General features: G+C 27.3%; 1 protein-coding gene across 2 annotated transcripts; it reads left to right on the top strand.

Annotated features, from left to right (window-relative positions):
* Positions 1 to 728: 728 nt before the first annotated feature.
* Positions 729 to 22,341, top strand: LOC100208971 (uncharacterized). 2 transcript variants are annotated; one of them, XM_065788306.1, is made up of 19 exons: positions 774 to 969; positions 1,163 to 1,578; positions 6,288 to 6,462; positions 6,682 to 6,846; positions 7,540 to 7,629; positions 8,091 to 8,351; positions 8,427 to 8,660; positions 9,229 to 9,405; positions 10,367 to 10,558; positions 11,136 to 11,357; positions 11,589 to 11,792; positions 13,147 to 13,263; positions 13,349 to 13,591; positions 18,140 to 18,229; positions 18,319 to 18,519; positions 19,484 to 19,579; positions 20,428 to 20,652; positions 21,301 to 21,505; positions 21,685 to 22,341. In XM_065788306.1, the coding sequence occupies exons 1-19, from the start codon at positions 897 to 899 to the stop codon at positions 21,752 to 21,754; spliced, it is 3,456 nt and encodes a 1,151-aa protein (XP_065644378.1). In that variant the 5' UTR covers positions 774 to 896; the 3' UTR covers positions 21,755 to 22,341. The 2 variants fall into 2 exon arrangements, with proteins under 2 accessions (XP_065644379.1, XP_065644378.1); XM_065788307.1 differs by lacking the exon at positions 9,229 to 9,405 and having other exon boundaries at positions 729 to 969.
* Positions 22,342 to 22,851: the final 510 nt, after the last annotated feature.

Genomic DNA, 22,851 nt, shown 5'->3' with positions numbered 1-22,851 from the left:
ATTTAAAACCTTTAAAATCTAGCTTTTTATATAATGATTTAGTTTTATACATAATGATTTAGTTTTATTCGTAAATTTTTACCTTTTAAAAGGTAAAAAAAAAACATTGATAAAAAAAATTTTAAAACACGATGGTAAAAACTTTTAGCATCTAAATGAATGCACTTGCTTAGTATCCAGATGATTCATATTTAATTGATCTTTTTTTTTGGAGCCACCAGAAAATACAGAAAATATGCAGCCGTGGCGCAGTAGTTAGAGTTCTAGCTCAGGACCAAGTTGTCCGAGGTTTAAAGTCGGTTTTAGCCCAATATGCGACATTGGTAAAGAAGGAAGCATAAACTTCCTAGTTAAATGCTCTTCCACGGTGCTCTGTGATTAGAAGGTAAAGACTTCTGGGAACACTTTTATATGCACACAAAAAAAATATTTATACAATTGAAAAAATGTCAAAAAATGATGAGCAGTTTCTAAAAAATGCATTTAATGAGTAGAAGAAAAAACTGTACAAGTTTAATTAAACAGCCGATATAGGAATTAGATAAGAAGTTTTTTAAGTCCAAAAAAAATTTCTCTTCAAGGTTTTTTTCGGAATATCATAATTAAAAGAATGTAGTAAGTAAAAGATACCCTGTAATAGTTAGGCATACTTTTTTCACTCTATCGGTTTTGCAGTTCGGGTTGAACGCAGCTCTAGGTATAAAATAAATTAATACGCAACCATGCGTGCATTAATAATGTATTTGATTGCATTTCGCGCACAAATCTATTGTTTAAACCATCAGAGTACATAATTTAGCACGCTAGCCTAGTGATAATGGCATTGAGAATAATGGTTGCATATTATTTTTTAATTCAGTTATAAAGGAGCTAATATCGAGTAAATAAGTACGGAAATGTTAATTAAATTTTCTGTATTTGCAACCTTTATTTTGCAAGTTTTTAATTTTCCGTTGGCCACTATAACTGGTAAGAAAAGTTCTGAAATTTTTATAAAATGTCTTCAGACCTTAAAGAAGTATAAAATGATTTGTACAAAAACTAGGGCTTGCATGTTCTAAACGCTAAATAAAAAAAAATATTTTACGAATTCTTTAGTTATACTGTTGCATTAAAATGTTTTTAGAAAACATAATGTAGAGTGTATGCAATATTAATTTAGAAAGTTCTTCAAGTTTTGTAACAGCCCCGTTATGTCCAATTCCTCTTGACATTGTTATTGTAATTGATTCATCTGGAAGTGTGCAAAAGGAATGGAACGATATTATAGACCATGCACAATACTTTGCCTCTACATTTAACGTCAGTGAACAACACACAAGAATTGGCATTGTTGACTTTAGTGCTGTAGCCAACGTCTACAAAACTGTTGATAATGAAAATACAGAAGAACAAGTTTATAACGCATTAGAAAGTTTACGAGCAAGGCCACAAAATGGCGAAACATGGCTTAATCTAGCATTGCAAAGGACTATTGAGCTCTTTGGTTCAGCAACGCCTCAAAGAGAAAACGTTAGAAAAATTATGGTTCTTTATACGGATGGAAAAATGACAAACAAAGACGAGGAGTCGCTTAAAGTAAGTCTGGTCTTTAAACTCACATTTTAAAGTAAATCTGGTCTTTAAACTCGCGGTATTTTATTAATGTTGATTCGATACTTTTCACATAAGACAAAGCCAATAAATAATCGACTTACATTTGAAATTTCTATTTTACGTTTAATAAATTTTTTTCATGCCATATGGAAAACTCTTTTTATTTAAATTCTTATGGTGCATAACTTATGCAATAGTGTTACGTAACTAATGCGAATAATAATCAAATTAAAAAAAAAAAAATTGCACAAAACATACGCAACAAAATAGTTTATTCAAGGTTCTATAGGAAGATTTATGCAAAAATAAAATGAGGTCTTCAAAATCATGCACATTGCACGCACCTTTTGTTTAAATTAAAAATGCAGTGTTTATAAAATATGCTTATAATTTTTGTTCTTTAAATAATTTAAAAGTAATAACCACTTTATGTACGCAACTAATTTTCTTAATTCTTTTATTTCAAAAAAAAAAAAAAACCCTTTAAAACTAATTTAAAAGTTTCATCGAAAAATTTAAAATAATTTAAAATAATTACAAACTGTAATATATTTTACTTTTATATTTTTTATAACTGAGTTGTATAGTATACGTATAAATTACAGCTCTTGAAAATACGTGCTCTTTGATTTATTTATTTCTCTTTTTTTCTTTACTTTCACTTTTTCTTGTTTACTTGATTATTACTCCTAACATGTTTATTGTTCTTGAAGTATTTCTTAAACTAATTGTTATCTATTTTACATTTATAGTTTTCAATAAACCAATTGTAAAGTATAAATATTTTACTGTATTGTAAATACGAATTGGGGCTCGGTGATAAGACAAAATATTGCCTTTTATACGCCTCGCCAGTGTTTTATTTATATACTTTTAAATTGTAAATGCTATTTAACGGCAAAATAAACAAACAAACCACATACATATAAGACCTTATGTACGCAACTTATTTTGTTTATTCTTCTACTTCAAAAAATAGATAAAAACTTTAAAAGTAATTCAAAAATTTCATGGAATTCTTTTTAATTACAAAATTTTGATTGGTTGGAAAGTTAAAAATTCAATGACTCAAACAAGATTGAAGACGTTAGGCTATAGGTCACACTTTTCTAAAAGGCTCTTTAAAATTCAAACTCAAATATATATATATATATATATATATATATATATATATATATATATATATATATATATATATATATATTATATATATATATATATATATATATATATATATATATATATATATATATATACATACATACATATATATATATATATATATATATATATATATATATATATATATATATATATATATATATATATATATATATATATATATATATATATATATATATATATATACATACATACGGTTTTAATAATACTAAATCGGCTTTAGCTAATTGGTATTATCAAAACCGAAGTCATAAACCGAATTAGTACCACTGAGGTATATCAAATTAGTTATTCTTAAATTTTACGCACTTTCTTTTGGGATCAAGGTCGTGTACTCATGTATTGGTTAATGGCAAAACCTAAGTGTTTTACCAGTTTGTTTATGCTGTAAAGGTTTTTGGTTGCAGTTTTTCTCTACCTGAGAAAACACAATAATTTTAAGTTTTAAGTTTTTTGTATTTTTCATAGGTACCTAGTGACATAACATAAAAATAATACGTCACTAGTTGTTGACTTTTTTTTACGTGTATTGATTTCAAAAATCACGCCTCAAACTAAGAAATCAGTAAAACTTGTAGATAACTTTTACCTTTTTACAACACTGTTCATGAGCGTCCTTACTATTTTTTAATGTAAATTTTACGACTCTTTTATTTTGGGGAGAGTGTAAACTTTACGTGGTCATAACTTTCGAGCACTTAAAGAATATTAAACAAAATTAAAACCAGACGATGAATTCAAATTTAGTATAACATAGTACAAAAGCATTATTTACTCCTTACCCTCACAAAGCTTACTCCTTACCCTCACAAAGTCCTAAATTCTATTCTATAATTAGTTATAAACTATTTTTATGAAAAACAAAAAAGGGTTTCGTTGCAGTTGAAACAGATGGAACTGGACGTATTTCTTGAGCCCATAAACAGTTTGCCATGCAAGTTCGAGCTCGTTTGCACGGAAGACGATGGGCGGTGGTAATTATAATGGTAGCTGATTAAAATTAGCTTTGAAGCAGCCGACGCTGATAGCACTAACAAGTTTGTCAAGTGCAATTCATGGGTAAGCGAAGAAATTGTTGAAAAAGGTGAAGCGAACAAAACATTTGTTGACAATTTCTTGATAAAAGCATTACTTTTTCAATTAATTGACTGCTGAAGCAAAAGAAATAATTATTGCGTCGCATTTTTTATGCAAGTATAACATTTTTATGCCTTGCCTCCACCATGACCCGGCCAGTTATCAAGTACCTGAGTTTTTGCATCGGATGTAAAGTTGACGGAAGATTGGTTTTAAACCCAACAGGAAAAAAAACAATTTATTGCTCAAACTGCTTGTGGAAATGTCGAAATTTCAATTCGATGCCTTGGCGAAACTTGCTGAAGTGATTCTTTTAGTTTACGGTTAGGATTAGTATTGATGTTGATCTATTTAGTGTTTGGTTAAACAAGTTGATTGATAATTTGATTGATTTATTTTGTTTTGTAGTTGATAGTTAAAGGTTAACAAAGTGGGTTGATAATTTAAAAAGGATTTTTATAATTTATATAATTTAATTTATGGGTAGCACGCTTGCCACAGAAGCATGAGAACTCTGGCTTTGAAGCCTTCTATGAGCACCTCATTTCAAATCGATCTCTTGAGAATGGTTAGAAATGAGACACTCTGTGATAAGACCATAGGTACTTCTTGGGGTAACTAAAAAAAAGGCGCCTCTAAAACATACCTCAGAAAACCTGGATCTAACCAGGGAGCATTATGTTTCATTAGACATCTGCTAAAAGATAAATAAGAATTTTAAATTGAAATGCTTTCATAATGAGGCATTAAGTACATCTCATTTCCACAGCAAAACAAAAGAACTCGAAGTAAATGTTTTTAGTTTTGGTTTAGATAGTCTGATCCAGCAGATTGATTTGATATTTGAGGCAAACATGATGGTAGGCAATATGTTTTCATTCACCTGGTTAGATAATGATGATCTTTCAAAATAAAGCTTGTGAGCTTGCATGGTGTTATCCAAGAGTTATGAATAAAGAGGATATCATTGAAGAAGTTTGCCTTTTTAACGAAACAAAAATTTATTTTCAAAGTTCGGAAATCCACTGCAGCTATTCAATCAAATCTTTAAGAAGAAACTTGAACACCTTATTTTATACACTTGCATCATGCTCCAGATTTTCAACACTGTTTGTGTATCAGTTGTTGAATAGTAAACGACCGGATCTATGGCAGGGGCCAGGTTTGATAACACATAGCCGCGACCGGGGATGAGTTTATGATCAGTGCTGCATTAATATTGATAGATCCTATAAAAATGTTACATTTAATTGAAATTTATAATATGAGTTATAATTAAAAACAATACTTTTATAGGATCTATCAATATAAATGCAACCCCGGTCATAAACCCGGCCGAGGCTGCATTAAAATTGATAGATCCTATAAAATATTGTTTTTAAATAAAATTCATATCATAAATTTTAATTAAAGATAACATTTTTATAGGATCTATTAATATTAATGCAGCCCTGATCATAAACCTAGCCCTGGTCATGGCTATGTGTTATCAAACCTAGCCCCGGCCATAGCCCCGGTTGTTTACTATTGTTGAAGGTGAAGTTGTTGTCATCGTTTAGTAAAGATTTAGTGAAGATTGTTAAAAACTCTTTCTGTTTGATCATTACCCAGGGTCACGTTACTGATCTTTTGATTATTTCAATTAAAGAAGATTTGGTTGAAAAGGTAAGCTAAGATGACATCATCAAAATTTGGGCGGCCAGAAAAACTTGAAAAATTCATTTTTTAGCACCTTTTTTACCTTTCTCGAAGATTTTGTTTATTGACTTTTAGTTTATTGGTTTTAAAACTAATACTTTGAATATTTCAGTGTTAATTAATGAACAGATTCTCAATCCAGAGAATTAATAGTAATGCAGAAATCCAATGTGCTGTATCATAAATAAATAATCACTGCATACAACTTAAAATTTTGTAATTTCTTGGTTTGAAATAGACGTCGCTCTTCATTTTTGACCTGGGCGCCATTGACACTTTCAAAGACCCTGTGCTCCTTTACCCTACTATATGGCCAGTGCCGACCCTCTTGCCATAAGTTAATAAATTTGCTGGTTATTTGCATGGAAAATTATAATAAAACAAGTTTAAAAGTAATATACTGCAATGAAATGTTTAATATACTTTTAACATGTAAAAAGGAATGTTTGATTTTTAATTTTATTTACAGTTACAAAAATACAACATGTTAAATAACAATATATTTTTGCTCCAATTGACTTGCGCCCTCGTTTGGCTTACAACCTGGGGTTTTATATGCCTATAAATTAAAATATGTATGCATTTTGCCTACACTTTTAATTTTATAACACAATTAAAAGTTTAGTCAAAGTGAAATTATTGGACAAAGTAGCCCCTTTGTTTGTTGTAATGGCCAACCCCATGTTTAAAACATTAAATTTTTACTTCATTAATTTTAAATTTATATTTTATAGAATCTTATAAAAAGTCATCGTCTTGTATCAGTTGAAAGTTACATTGTTCAAGTGAATAATGATTCTCATGAGAGTACTCTTCATGAAGTAGCCAGTAGTAAGTTGCATATATTCAAACTTTCTGGTGAACCTGTTGAGTCTGGAAAATCATTCTTAAATGATGCTGTATGCTTTAGTAAGTAGATGTTGTATTATGTTTTTCATTTTGTATTTTTATTTTATTATGTCTTTATTATATTAGTTTATAATTGTATTAGTTCTTAATTATATTAGATTTTAATTATTTGCACATTCAATATTATTTAATATATTTGGTCAAAAAAATGCAAAATGTAAAAAAAATATTTAGATTTAAAAAAATTATGTTTATATAAATATTTTATGTTCTTTTTAGATATTGACAATGATTGCACAACTCCGTCACCTATCAATCCTGGATGTGTGAAAACAACAAAACCACCATGTGTAACTACTACACCAAGCAGTCAGGGAGGTGATTGTAGTACTTTCACAACTCCGTCAACAACTACTTCAACAACTCCGTCAACAACTACGAAAAGTAAATTTTTTTTAATTTCAAGTTTTTAGAGTATATACTATTTTTATTATTAAAAGATTTATACTAAGTGTATATTTTTACATTGTTGAAGGATAAAGAATAAAAATTTTTATTTAAAAGGGTTGCATTGAGAAGTTAATGCATTGGTAGCTCTTATCATGCATTATCAGAACCATCTGATTTCGTATTATCAACACTCCATAGTCTTATCACCTAAATATCTTTTGGTATATATTAACTGATATATACCAATTGATAGATTTTTAGTAGAAAGATATAAACTGTTTTTTAGTAAAAAGTTTTTGTTAAGTTTACTATAAGATGTTGATCATAACAACTGCACTATTCTTACACCTGCTGTTGCTGGTGTTTATAAATACAAATACAGCATTTTAATTTCAGGTTTTTTTAATAATAGCTATAAAATTTTTAGGCAACTTGGAAATTTAATTAAAAAAAAAGGTGTTATCTTATGTAATTAATATGGATATATTAATAAAACTTGGAAATTACTTTATTATTTTATATAAATTTTAAGTTAGTTCAAAGTATGTTAACATATTAGATATACACATTGAAACCATTTAAAGCATAAATTCTGTTTTGATTTCTAATGCTCTCAAAATGAAAAGTCTACTAAATTATTTAATTAACTATTTTTTAGTAATAAATTTTTATTATATTAACTAACAGGTGTTGATTATAATGACTGCACTACTCCCACACCTGCTGCAACTGGTGTTAACTGTGGAATTGCGACAGTTATCAGTACAACTCCACAAGGTAAAACTTTCAAGTAATTTTTAAAAAGTTAATTGACTCATTTCTATTATAAAAAACTTTTGAATTAAGCTTTCTTTACTCATCTTATTTAAGATATGTTTGCTTAACACTAGAAGCATTCTTGTATTTCTTATATATCTTTCTATTTTTAAACTTTCTTTTTTGTATAAAATTTTAAAATTATAAATATTATTAAGATAAAATACAACAAATTAAAACAATGACAAAAAACAATGTTAAGAAAATGAAATATTACTAATTACAATTTTGTTTTAATATCATCTTGAACAAAAGAAATATTTCAAGAGCTAATGGCTATTAGTTCAAGAATTCAACTCAACAATTCAAGAGCAAATGAAACTCGAACATAATTTTTTTGTTATTATTTGTTACACTTCAACAAAGTTAAAAATATGATTTGCTGATTTGCTTCTGAGTATTTTATTGATAAATTGTTTCAGGATTATCTTATTCTACTGTCACTGTTCAATCTAAATGCCTTCTTGAAAAAATGCATGCAACATGGTTAGTTGAGAGTAAGGTACCAACTGCTGTTCCCGTATTTATTCCTGATTGTAACAGTGATGGAAAATATAATAAAATTCAGCACCATGAAGGTACAGGATACTACTGGTGTGTTGATCCAAACACAGGTGATATTATTGAAGGGACAACAAAAGATGAAGGAAACTCATCAGATTTGCCAAACTGTGAAATTAAAGGCAAGGAATCATATTTTGTTTTAAAAACTTGTATTTGTATTAGCTATTGTCATTATCTCCTTTTTTTTTTTCCAGATGATACTCAATCTTCAAATCTCACGTCTTGCTTAAAAGACAGAGCATCAAAGTTAAAACTTTCAGAAAAAATTCCTGATCTAAATATTCCTGAATGCAATCCCAAAGATGGCTTGTATGAGTCCTTGCAAATTGGCAATGAAGGTCGTTTTAAATGGTGTGTTGACAGATTCACTGGAAAGTTAATTGAAGGAACTATCACTGATGGCGCAGAAAAACAACCACACTGCTCAGGTTTGTATTGTTAATGTTAAGATATGTTTTTTAAAAGCTAAATGAACCATAATTGCACTTGTGAACATTTTAGGTTGAAATATTTTAAAAGTTTTAAAAATTTAGAAAATGTAACTAGCATCAACCATATACAACCATATAAATATACAGCTATATAAATATACAGCCATATAAATATACAACCATATAAATATACAACCATATAAATATACAGCTATAATAACCATTTAAAAACATATAAGCAGCATAAAGTTTTAAATAATTTTAAATAAATTATCATTAAATGCTAAAGCAAAAGATATTGGAAATTTGGTTCATTTAAAAAGTTTCTTAAGAAAACTATTGAATAATTGAGAGAGTATTCTTCTTGAATATAGTGGCATTCTAATCTCAGGAGGTGTGTTCATACAGATATCCTTTATGAGCAAGATTTAAAATTTTATTTTCATTTATACGAAGAAAAAAAAAAAAAAATTAACATACCAAAATTCAATTTTTCCACTTTGTTGATGACAAAAATTTTTTATTAATGAATTTTGGGATCTTTGAGGCTCATTCATATTTTTAGACATACTCGTTAATTCTAAGTGTTTGGCTCAGAAGGAAGTTGGACCATGCAAGGGGGCTGTTTCGGCTTTTTATTTTAACAAAGAGACATTAAAATGTGAACCATTTATGTATGGAGGCTGTAATGGAAATGAAAATAATTTTCAAACATTGGTTGACTGTCAAAAAGCATGCGGAAGTAAGGAGTTTTTCATTTTGACAAAAATGTAAAAACAATGTTTTTATAGTTATATATAAGTATAAATAAAGTTTTATTTTAGTTCTAAAATTTGTCTGATTAAACCTTGTTAGCTTTACTTGCTTATAAAATGCAAAAGTATTTAAAATTATTAAAGTATTAAAATAAAAAAAGTATTAAAATAAAAAGAACCTTTGAGTCCTGAATATTTTTAAACATGTGCTATGTTTCTCTTATTTAAATTTTTATTATTTTTCAAATATTTAATTTAAAACTAGTAAACAGGCCTACAGTATAGCAATTAAAAAATATATATATTTTACTTTTATAAAAGACACTTTCCAATCTTATGGATTCCATACTACTGCAATGTTAGAAAATTATTGGTCAAAGTGTTTAGTTTAAATTAGTTGAGAATTTGGGTTTAGGATGGAAATCCAGCATTTTGCAAACCAAATTAAATGTGATAGGAGTGTAGAGTTGGAGCACTTGAACTTTTTAGATATACTGTGTTTGATCTCTACTACACTCTTGTTCTTTTTGCAGCAGTTTTATTGGTTTAGGTTTATGTTTAAAGGTTTGAGAAAGGGTTGTAACAACTCAAAATAAAAAATTTAAAAAATTAAGCAACCTTAAATGAAGTTGAAGATGCTGTCTTCATGGTTTTGGAATAGCAAACACAACAAAGATAAAGAATTTTATCCTTCCTGATGAACCTGGAGAGGGAGAAATGGCCGGTCAAAGATAACATTAGATTAGTGTTTTTGCTGCTTTATTATTGCTCTGTGCTTTAAGGACTTCAAGCACTCGGCATGGGGGGTACTGCCGCCCAAATTATTTTCCTAGAATAGCCCCAAGTATGTGTATGTATATATGTATGTATGTATGTATTTCACAATATATGTATATATACATATATTGGGAGGTGTTATAAAAATGGTAATATTTTTGATTTAATTAGATTTATCAAAATGTTTGATTGAGCGAGAAGTCGCACGATCAAAGAATAATCCTTATATTCCTGAATGTACATACGATGGCTTGTACAACCAAGTCCAAAACTATGCTGGAAATTATTGGTGTGTTGACATTGTTAAAGGAACTTTAATAAAAGGAAGCATGTTACAAGGAAAAGTTCCAAGTTGCGATCAAGGTATTTTTTCCTTACAACAAAAAAAGTTTTTTATACTTTTTAATAATATTATAAAGCATCGAAAGTAAATATATGCTACATAACATATGCTTTAAATTTTCCATTCATTTCAATATTATTTTGTATCTATAAAATAATGAATCTGCTTCCAAAAATTATCTATTTTTTATTATTATTTATATTATTTACTAAATAATTTTTGTAATAAAATACTTTATTTACACATAATACACGCATTCATTATAAATGGTAGACATAACATAATAAACTCCTCACACTCACCACCTTTAAAAAAACATTTTTATATCACAAACTTTCTCTAAATTGCACACTTGAAAATCAGATGAATTGTATCCACCAATTTTATTGGAGGTCATAGTACCCAACTTGCAAAAACTTCTTAAACAGATTGAATGTTTCAAACACAACTAAAGTTCATAAAACTTTGGCTTCATTGGTTCAACCTATCTAACACACATACTTCTTACACTAACTCATGGCCAATACACTATACACTACACCATACACAAAAACATTGTGAACCAATTATCATTACAATTTTTCCCAATATTTATAGGAAAATCAGTCAGTGAGAATGAATTTCCTGCAAATTGTCTCAAAGAACTAACAAGTAAAAAAATTTTAGTTGGTACATTTGTACCACAATGCGATGAAAATGGTTATTATAGAGAGATTCAAGTTCATGGTTCTACTGGAAATTCTTGGTGTGTTCACAAGTATGAAGGAACTGAAATAGAAGGGACAAGAGTTGGTCCAGGCAGAAATCTAAAATGTCCATGTATACAATTTTTTATATTGATATTATGTATATTTTGTGATAAAAACTTTGACAATATAATGAAACATAATAATAAAAATTATTATTATCATTATCATTAATATTATCAGAAATTAAAAGTAATACAGCTTTTTATAATAATTCATAAGTAATAAATTATTACTTATAAATTATTACTATATATTTATTTATATATATTATACTTTAAACATTAAATTTATAAATTTTTAGATGCTTCCAATCCTGATTGTTTGCTACCTCAAAACTCAGGCTTGAAAGAACAACCTGACTTGGAAAGGTCAGGTTGCTTTGAATTATTTCCACGCTTTTATTATGATTGGCAACAAGAAAAATGTGTTAGTTTTAGTTATAATGGATGTGGGGGTAATAAAAACAATTTTAAAAGTTTGGAAGAATGCCAACTTAATTGTAATGGTAAGCTGTTTAAGTATCTGCAATCACTATATGTACATCCAGTGGCAGATTTAGACCCTGTCATAACCCTGTCATGTTCTGCAAGTGACAGATTACATTAATCAGTTAAAAAAAAAATTATTTGTTTATTGTCAGCTTTAGGGTAAGTTTTTTCCTTAAAAAATAGTAAAATACTTTTTTTTTTCAATTTAAAAATTTAGAATAAAAATACAAATTCTATAGTGAAAGCTATGCTTAGCAGTAACTGCAAATTTTTAAGAAGCGGCACAATTTAATTGGTTGTTGATTATATAAAGGTTCAATCTGATTTGTTTGCAGGGTTTGCAGCATATGCAAACCCTGTGTATGCTTAAAAAGGTGAACAAAATGATTGGCTCTTAACCTCTGAAAGCAGCTATCTGATTTGTTAAAAAAACAACTTCTTTTAAATAATGTATTAAGGGGGTTGCAATTTTTCTTGATTTGATTAGCTGAAGCTATAGTTTGTAGGATAAATTGAATTTTATTGAAAATTGAGTTGAAACTACTTTGCAGCATATAATGGAAGTTTTGTTAACAAAGCGGATTCTTAACTGTTGTCATTAGTGTTTTAGACTTGGCTTATAGTGTATTAAAATATAACAGATGTTTTACAAAAACTTCAAGTTAATCTAATAAAGCTAAACATTTTATACAAGAGCTTTTATTTTATACAATTTTTTTTGGAAATATTCTTAATTAAAAATGATAAAATTGTCATTATACAATGTTTGTTATTTTAATGTGAATACACAATACGCATGAATATTGGAGTTTCTAATGTTAAAATTCTTTTTATTTCTAATGTTAAAATTCTTGTTATTAAATGTTAAGATGAACTAAAAACGTAAAATAAACACACACAAAAAAATGTTAAAGAGTTTATTTCTAATAACTGTTTATCTTAGTCTTAATATGATATTTAAACATTAAACAAAGCGGACATTAAACAAGTTGGTTTATACCAAAAAATTCACATAATCTATTTATTATGACTATGCTCAAGAAAGCAGAAGTAAAATAAATGAAGTCATAAAAGCTCAAAAAAAAACTTTTTATATATTTTCTGTTTTATGAAAAACAGTAAAAATTTATTTAACCTAACTTTGTTTCTTACTTGTTACTTAATTTTTATACATTTCAGACTCACAAAATGAAGCTACCCCTTCCCTCCCCTCTTTTGCGGATTTTATTTGTTTTGCGTCGTGCGCTTTTTATAATGTGGTAAAATTAAATGGGTAAAAACTAAAATTCTTTGTCTGCCACTGTGTACATCTAAAAGTATTTTATGCATATTTGTAAGCATTGTATTTATATGATAGCTTTTTTTGTTCAGTAACTCAAGGATCACCTATTCATTTTCAACAAGAAGTAGATGGAACTTCGGAAACAAAAATACCATCAGAAACACCTGCATTTCCTATTTCTGAGTCCGAAATTATACCAACTGAAAGTATGAAAAGTTGTATTATGAATAAAGTTTTTTTTTTTTTAATTAACATTTTTATTTTCAATGATTTTTTTATTCTTAATTAAAGAAATTCCTCTCGGAACACCATGCTCTGTGGTAGCTGATTTTGCAAAACAGGTTGCTAATTCAAATAAGCTTTTGTTGGGTAATTACATTCCACAATGTGATCAAAATGGAAACTATAATCCTCTACAATCTCATGCATCAACAGGTATAAGATGGTGTGTTGATGTTAAAACAGGTGTTGAAATAAAAGGAACTCGTGTTAATCCTGGCCAAAATGATCCAAAATGTGAGACAAGCTATTCAGGTTGGTTTTTTATTTTTAATTTTTGTTGTTGTTATTTTTGTTAACTGTAGTTTTTTAGTTACGTATAATGAAATTTTTTTTTTTAATAAACTAATGAAAGTGATTACTTTTTATTTATTTCTGTATATTTAGATTTGCAAAGCAATACTAATATATTTTGCAGAAATTTTAATTGAGCACATTTTTAAAATTCTAAGTTAGGAAAATTATAGCTTTTTCCAATTAAAATAACTTGGCTTAGTGAGTTTTCTTAGGGTTTTTAATTTTATTATTTTATTGTATTTTAATAGTATTTAGTGACACTAAAATTTTTATAAGTTCATTCAAAATATATTTTTTATGACAGATGCTAGTTACTAAAACTTAAATTCTAATTATTTGTTTTAGATTTTAGAACAAAATTTTATAAATGATATTATTTTATTAATTAAAATAATATCATTTATAAAATTTAAAATTAAAGATTAAAAATCTCTATGGTTACTGTAGTTGCAAAGTTACTAAAGTAATTTTAGGAGCTATGAGAAGACCATTTGAGTCACTTGCTGAAGTTGAGAACAGTGCAAAGGTTTCTATTTGTACCATGATAACATGATTGAAAGAGTAAAACTTCATTTTAAAAATACAAAAAAAGGGAGTTTTCACAAACAAAAGCTTTATAATTAGTAAAATATCCTCATGTGTTACCTTGTGTTTAAAAAATTGTCGCCATGTGTTTAAAAATGTTGCTTAAATTAAAAATTGCTCATAATATAAAGGAAATCCCCCCAAAATGTTCAATTGGTAGAGTATTTTTTTGTGTGGCTTGTTTAGGTGTTATCAGGTTACCAAATGTTAATTTAATAGTCAATTGAAACTTTCATTTGCTGTATTTTAATATGGCACTGTTAAAATACAGCAAATGAAACTCCATCTAGCTTACAACCTACTTACATCCATGCATGCACAAAAAGTTTAATATAATCAAGTTTTGATTATTATTTGCTAAATGTCGGTAGACTTAATTTGTTTTTAATAATTGGCGTACACACACTTAGTAAGTGTACACACACTGAAGAGGTTTTGGTCAGAGCAAATTTTAAGAATTAAAATTTTTTTTGTTATATTCTAAAAAATTTTAGAATATAACAAAAAAAAAAAGTTGTTAACATTTATGAAAAGCACAAACATAAATAGTTAAACCATAATGGTAACTGAAATTATTAGTTTAATTTTGAGTTAGGTCTGCATTGTGTATATATATGATCATGCATGCGCCATTAGTCACTTTTTGTACAGATTATGCAAAGTTCAAATACATATAGAGATTTTTTTAGTTAAAAAGTCTAGAAAAAAGTTCAAAAAGTTGTAAAATGTCAGTTCCGAAAAAGAAATTATCAAAAAAGTGGTCTTTAATTTAGGTAAAACATTGTATTCCATGCTTTGCAAGTATGCAAGTAAATACTAATTTTTACTTTGTGTAAATAGTTATTCATAAATATTATCAATTGAGTGATTGTATCAAGGAACCCAGAAACATAATAACAAAGAACTTACTTTATTTGTCCGTTCACAAAAAAATGTTCTGCATAAACTTATATTTGTGTTACTTAATGTACTTTGGCTATACAATTATATTAAAATATAATTGTGTAGCCAAAGAAAATTGGAAAGTAAGTTGTCTCACTTACAAAGAGTCAAAAGAAAGTTGGAAAGTAAGTTGTCTTTCAAAGAGTCAAAGGCAGTAGCAAATTTTTCTCAAAATATTTTCATAAAAAACCACAGACCATAACTGCTTTTTTTTATTAGCTTTGGTAATTTAAATAATAAAAATAATTTAAATAATAAAAATAGCTTATTGTTTGTACAGCTCTTGTTGAGGTTTTTTTTCTTTCTGTAAACATCACCAATCATTTGTTTGAAAATTTTTAATAAATGTTTAATTAAACATTAATTCAACATTAATAGCAACCTCAATGCATAACACAGAAGAGCCAGGGATTTAAGCTGAACCAGCATCAGGTTTTCAGTACCAAAAGAAAATTGGTATTCTTGCTTTGGTACTCTCAAGATAATAGTGCATACTCTTGATATTCCAAATAATTGCTATGCACATACTCTTGAGCTTCCAAATAATTGCCAAATAGTTTCCTTCAAAAAAAAAGATTTCTTAAATTAAAAAATAAATCTAACTTTTTTGCGAGCTAATGTTATTTTTACAAAAACATTTTTAAAAACATTTAATTTTTTAAAAAATTATTTGTCATTTGTAATCTTCTATTAAAGCTTCTCGTTTTTGTTTATCACCATAGAATATGTGTGCTGTGGATAAGTGTGCTTTCCCTAAGGAAAGCAATATTAACTTTTTCATAGATTATTAATTTATAATATATTAACAACAGTTAGTAAAGTGTAGTTATGGTCATTGTTTTGATTCTGATTTTTTTTTATATATATAATATAATAAAAAAAACAAATCAGAATCAAAACAATGACTATAACGATGAGCTGTTAATGTTTAAATGTTAAACATTATAATGTTAATTATGTTAATTATGTTAAAGCCTAATTAACTAATTATTATTATTTAATAAATTAATTATGTTAAAGTCTACAATTAACTAGCCTATGTATTTTAAACACACCATGAATGCCACACACATGTGAATAACATTGTATATTAAAACAAAAGTAAGAACTTTAATTATAAGCATTTATGGATTGGATTAAGTAGTAATTAAAGAAAATATTCTTTTACTTTAGATGATCATTTTTAATCATTTTTTTTTTCTATTTCTCTGCTGTTATCTATTTTTAGGTTTAGTCATAGACTTTGGCTTTGCATCTATTTGACTTTGCATGTATTTGGCTTTGCATGTATTTGTTTGGTCATTATTTGCATCTACTTGTGTGGCAAATGTTTGAATCTACTTGTTGGCCATTGTTTGAATCTACTTGTTGGCCATAGTTTTTGACCTTTTAGGGATAGTGAAACCAGAAATATGATTGGCCTAAAGGTCTTAGCATCAAAAAATTGAATTTTTAGCACTAAAACCGTAATGACTTTTAAAAAACAAATGTAGAAAAAAGAACAACAACAAAAAAATTATTCTACAATATTTACAAAAAAAATATGGCTTAGGTATTTTTTGTGCTAATCCCCATTGGTTTAAAAATTAAAAAAATATGAAAGTTATTATGTTCCTAAAAATTCTTTCGTTCTTGTATCTTATACTACAGAGTTAGATTGTCACTGATAACTGGGAACTGATGTTGAACTGATTGTCACCAACCCTCAGAATTAGGAAAAATGAGGTTGACAATAATTTGCAAACCTCAATCTTTAAGAGGCGGGCAAAAAAGATTTGATACAAAGGTCTTACCATAAAACATTGAAACGAGGTTGGCAATTTTATACTGACCTCAAACACTTATGGGTCGGCAGTTATTTTAATATTGCCCTAATTACGAGGGTCACTAATATCTTGGAACTGATGTTGAACTGATTGTCACTGATATCTTAGAACTGATGATCTAAGTTATCAGTGACGATATAAGTCTGTAGTACTAGATACAAGAACAAAATAATTTAATAATAATAGTCTGCAGTATAAGTGTGATTTTAAACTGTTTTTTGACTTGAAAAGTTAGTTAAAAGATTTAAGACACTTTTTTAAGTTTTGACTTTAACTTTTATGATTTTTAAAATTCTTGCTTTATATTAATTTTCAAAACTTTTTTAAAGATTAGAATTATAAGCTTACAAGATTTGAATATCTTCTACCATGAACTTCATATGTCACTGATGATATCAAACTGAAATTGCAGTAGGTTAGAGTTTTGAAAAAATGCACCCCTTGTTGTTGCAGAATGTATTAAGATCTAAAATTACTGCATAAATATATGTACATATATATTTGCTTCAGTAAATATATATGATTGTTTAAATGTCCATTTATTATAAATAAAAAAATTTTTTAGACCATATAATAGTACATAGTGACCTAAATTCACAATATGTATACACATACACACACATGTTACAATATAAGTATTTTTATAAAAAATTGTAGTTTATAAATCTAAACTAATATTTTTTACAAAACACGCTTAAAACTATTTAATTCTAGCGTGACTTGCGATCAAATACGAATTTTCTAACAGCTGTTATATCATAATTTTAATAGGATTTAATATGCTGATATAAGTTTTATGCTTTGGTAAGAACTAAACCAAAAGCTAATTTTCAACAAATCAATATTTACTAGGTCTAGGATTTTTAAAACCTGTTTACACTGAAAGTTTATGTTTTTATCAGTGAATGAAATAAATGTTTTTTAATTTTTAAGGCCGATTTTCACTGATTTTTTTTTTTTAGTTTTTAGGTATAAAGTTTTTGTTGATACAAGTAAAAATTAATAAAGGGAGGGGGGATCTTTATAAGCTTGGGGTGGGTGGGAGAATTTTAAAAAAATTAATAATTGCCCCTCCCCCCTTCCTTTTATTAAGGAATCAAGAGTATGTATGTAGGTATGTTTGTATATATGTATATACATTTGTTTATTACAGGTAATTCTGTAGCTTCTACAGCAATGCCATCACCAGATTTTGTTGTCATTCCTGTTTTAACCCCTCCTCCTACATCAAAGCCAACATCAGGTTTTATGTTTTACTTATTACTAGCGAAATAACTTTTTTTATTCATTTAAGTCTTTTAAACGTTATTTTTATTTGTGTTTTTCATTCAGTGCCCACCTGTCTTGAAAGAGCTTCTTTAAACCAACAAGTAACCGGAGCATATGTACCTCAATGCGAAGCAAATGGCAAATATCAAGTGTTACAAAGACATGGATCTACTGGTTATAAATGGTGTGTGGATCCTAATTCCGGAGAGGAAATACCTGGAACAAGATTTGGTCCAGGCATTAAAGATCCAGTTTGTGATAAAGGTAGTTTAAAACTTTTTTTATGTTGCAAAGAATTGTAAGTTTTTGAAAGTTTTGCCAAAATTTTATTTGTTTATAATTTTATGTAAAGATCCTTTTAAATATACTTTATGTTAAAGTGTACTTTGTTTGGTAAAATCATATTTCTTAAAACATAACACATTTTATTGTATTAAAACATTTTTAATAATTTATAATAAACTTTAAAAATTGAGAATAGTAAGATGTTTAATAACTTCTGTAATATGTTGTATCAACTTATGTATATTAACTTCTGTAATCTTACATGTTGTATTATCTTATGTATATTAACTTCTGTAATCTTATGTTGTATTATCTTATGTATATTAATCTTCGATATAACTTTTGTTTTTATTTGTAAATATTTTCTGAAAAAAAAAATCCTTTTAAATGATTTTAATCAGAGGGTGTAGGAAAAAAAAATCTTTTTAACGATTTGCTTCAGAGTAGAGAGAAAAAAAGTAAATTATTGATGTCATTAATTTTACACTTCAATTCGAAGATAAAAAAATTAAAGTAAAAAACTTGTCTCAAAAAAGTAAAAAACTAGAAAAAAGTTACAAAAATGCTTAACTTTTATAACAAATTTTACAAACAAATTTTTATGAACAAATTTTGTAATTTTAAGGCAATCAAAAAAAAAAGTTCAAAATTTTTTTTGATTGTATTCAAATTAAGTTTCGTCTTATTTGCTAATATAAATTATGTTAATTATTATAAGTTGCTAAAAAGTTTTTATTTGGTAAATATAGTTGTTAAAAAAAAGTTCTATGAAAATATTTAATGTATTCACTTTAATATCAGTTAAGACCAAACAAAAATATTTTAGCTCCATTTAGTACCTACCAAAATTTTCCTAATAAATTTTTTCTTATACTTATTATTGTAATTAATAATTGTAGTAAAAATATTATAAAAATAAAAATTCAATTTTTATTTATTACAGTTACTGTGAAGCAAACACATTATGCAATATCACCAGCAGGTATCAATGTTTCCATTGTAACTCCTACTGTTGCGACTCCTACTCTAAATTCATCAGGTAATGAAAAATTTTTTCAGAGTCTTCTCAAATATTGTGTAGAAAGTAGAATAAATTTTTATTAATGCTAAAGTATATTTTTGCCTTTAAACATTACATTTAAATTGTTGAGAAATTGTTTTCTTAATGAAACTGTAAGAAATTATTTTTTTAATGAAATTTTAGAAAATAAGCAACAAAAAAAAATCTAAAATACTGAAAACCATTTTATGCTCTCTCAGTTTTATATCTTTCAATTTTATGCTTTTTATTCCAATATGTGAAAAATAGCAAGATGTTTTTTGAAACTAGAGTAGACTAATCTGTCTCTGTTAGACATGGCTTACCTTAAACTAGGAGTAAGGTCACTTTTAGACCCAGGGATTATCCTTTTCCAGATATTTACAGAATTCTGGAAATTTTTTTCAACTTTTAGTTTTTCTGGGTTCCACAACATTTTCTATACATGCAAGTTTAGGTATAAATTTTTGTAATATATTTGTTTTTTAAGTTTTTTCACTCATCACTCATAGAAAATTAAAAAAAAGTTTGAAAAAAAATTAGAAACAACTCAGCTATAAGCAAAATTAAGAGGAAAATAAGGGAAAATGTATTCCAGATTTTTTCCTGTCGAGGTCTAACTGAAAAGGTTTACTCCTCTAGATATTTTATTATTTAAAGAAATTGACACCTGTAACAATACTTAATTTTCATTGAAGACAATATTGTGTATTAAATCAATAAATCCCAATCGTGTTCAATTTTTGCGTTTCTTTTTTATACACCATGGATCAATGAACTTTTTCTTTGTTCCATATCATGAATTAATTTCTGTGATGAAGTAATTCTTTTTTTTTTGTTTTTTACAGAAAAAAAATCAAATTGCAATTTTACAATTGGAACAAATCTTGTAAAGTTAGGATGCTATCGTGATGCACAACAGGTTCCAAGACCTCTTCCAGTGCTTTTATTTGATGATGAAGGTTCAGCAGAACAACATGGTGATTGGGCTGCTTATGTCAATAATGTAGTTTGCAAATGTGCAGTTGAAACAGAAAAACGTGGATGGTATACATTTGGTATTCAAAAATATGGTATATTATTTTTTTTCATCATATTTTTTTTTCTTTTTTTAAAAAAAAACTGTACTGAATTTAGTTGATATTTACGACCTGTACCCAAATAAAATAAGATTTTATAACAGCATCTTCTTTAGAACTATGAAAGTCTCTAGCAAAAAAACTATTTCTTTTAAAGTTCTTTCCTTTAGGAAAAATAAGTCTTGCAAAAAATACAACTTTAAATTAAAATTGTATTTTTTGCAAGACACTATGATTAAAATGAAGCTTCTTTTTTTTTTTTTTTCAGAAAAAATAAGTTGTTTTTTATTACTTTAAAACTAAAAGTTAGGGTTCGTCCATAAAGTACGTACGCTTGGAGGGGAAGAGAGGGTCCTTTCTATTTTTATGTTGGGTAGGTAGGTTAAAAACGTAAGTACTTAATGAATGAACCCTTAACCTACTTAAAATTAAACCTATTTAAAAAAACCTACTTAAAATAACCTACTTAAAAGTTAAAACCTGTTTGCAAGTCTGACAAGAGGGGGTGGTGGATGGGGAAGTTAACCTAATTGTGATGTAGGAATACAGTTTTAAGATATAATTTAGGACCTACAAAACAAAACTAACTACAAAATGATTATTTCTTTATTCATCTTTGTTATAGTAGACTTTTTTTTCTAGGTGCCTGCTACTCTGGTCCTGATGAAGGGCGTTACAAAGAGGATGGTCAAGCAAAAGATAAAATGTGCATCGGAGAAGATCTTCAAACTTGTTCCACAACAAACACCCAAGCATGTGTTGGAATCACTGATGGTGATCAGTCTACAATGGCGAATTATATTTACATGATCAAGACTGATTCTCATCAATCTATAAGAGTTATTCAGTATGTCTTATTTGAAAACTTGCATTAAAAATGGGGTAGTCGCTATATTGCGTTTAAAGTTCCCCAAATAAAAATTTCAAAGTCACTAGTTTGAATAAAGAAAAAAATTTTAAATCTAAGCTGCTTTCAATACTTATGTATATATTTTTCGAGTTTTTCCAATGTGTTTTATTTTGCAGGTACGATAAAAAGAAACGCAGTATTCCGAAGAAGTTAATTAAACGAAATAAAGACAAAAAGCATTTGTAAACATTGCAAATTTCAATTGCCTTTAAATTTTCTGTATGCATTGTATCGTTGAAGCTTACTTTATTGAAGCTTATACACTTCGTTGAAGTTTGTATACGTTATATGGTTGGTACAACCGCTGTATAGTTTGTATACGTTATATGGTTGGTACAACCGCTGTATAGTTTGTATACGTTATATGGTTGGTACAACCGCTGTATAGTTTGTATACGTTATATGGTTGGTACAACCGCTGTATAGTTTGTATACGTTATATGGTTGGTACAACCGCTGTATAGTTAAAACAATGCTTGATATACAATGTAAATACTGTATGTATTTGGAACTGAATAATCAAGGAATAGTCTTATGAGAGTTGTATGGATTTGATTGTTTCTGTTTGCAAAGTTTTCAACCAATGATAAACTAAAGAAAAAATTTTTAAGGCAATAGATAAGACATTTTAAGTATGAATTGACGTTTTATGTATAAATATGAAAATCTTTAGAAGTTTTAATTTTTATTGAAGTGTAAATTTTTATTGAAGTTTTTATTGAAACATATCTTGAATGATTACAAAACAAAAAAGATATTCCACAAAATCTAAAGTTTTATGTTTTATAACTGACTGCATTTGTTTCTAGCACGATCAGGGCCTTGATACGGAGTGTGCGTGACTAGGTTTGCAATATTTTCTTGGTTAAAGAGTAAAGCCCGTTATTTTTATAATTATTATTAATTCATGTAATTCTTTCGCAAATAATTATTTCATTTTTTAAATTAAGTCTTTGCTAGAATTGTTTAAAAAAAATTTAAAGATATCCAAAAGCATCAAAACTACAAAAAGCGTAAAATTCCAACTGTTAACTAGCGCAATCGTTTTTAAGGTGGCTCAACCTTTTTTTAAAAAAATCTTATTTAATTTTATAAAGTTTATTAAATAATAGTTTTAATTTAAAATAAACTATTGATTTGTTTCTAGCATTTTTATGTATATATTTTTTAATTTTTGTACAAAAAAAAAAAAGTTTTAATCCTAACTTCATAAAAGCAAAACTTAATTTTAAAACATTTTAATTAAATAAGACTAACTTAAAAGTACAGCGTGTTAAAAGTTC

This window comes from Hydra vulgaris, chromosome 01, assembly GCF_038396675.1.
Source record: "Hydra vulgaris chromosome 01, alternate assembly HydraT2T_AEP".
In the NCBI taxonomy this organism is placed as follows: Eukaryota; Metazoa; Cnidaria; class Hydrozoa; order Anthoathecata; family Hydridae; genus Hydra; species Hydra vulgaris.
The sequence above is the reverse complement of the archived record's forward strand: the minus strand, read 5'-3'. Positions and strand labels throughout refer to the sequence as shown.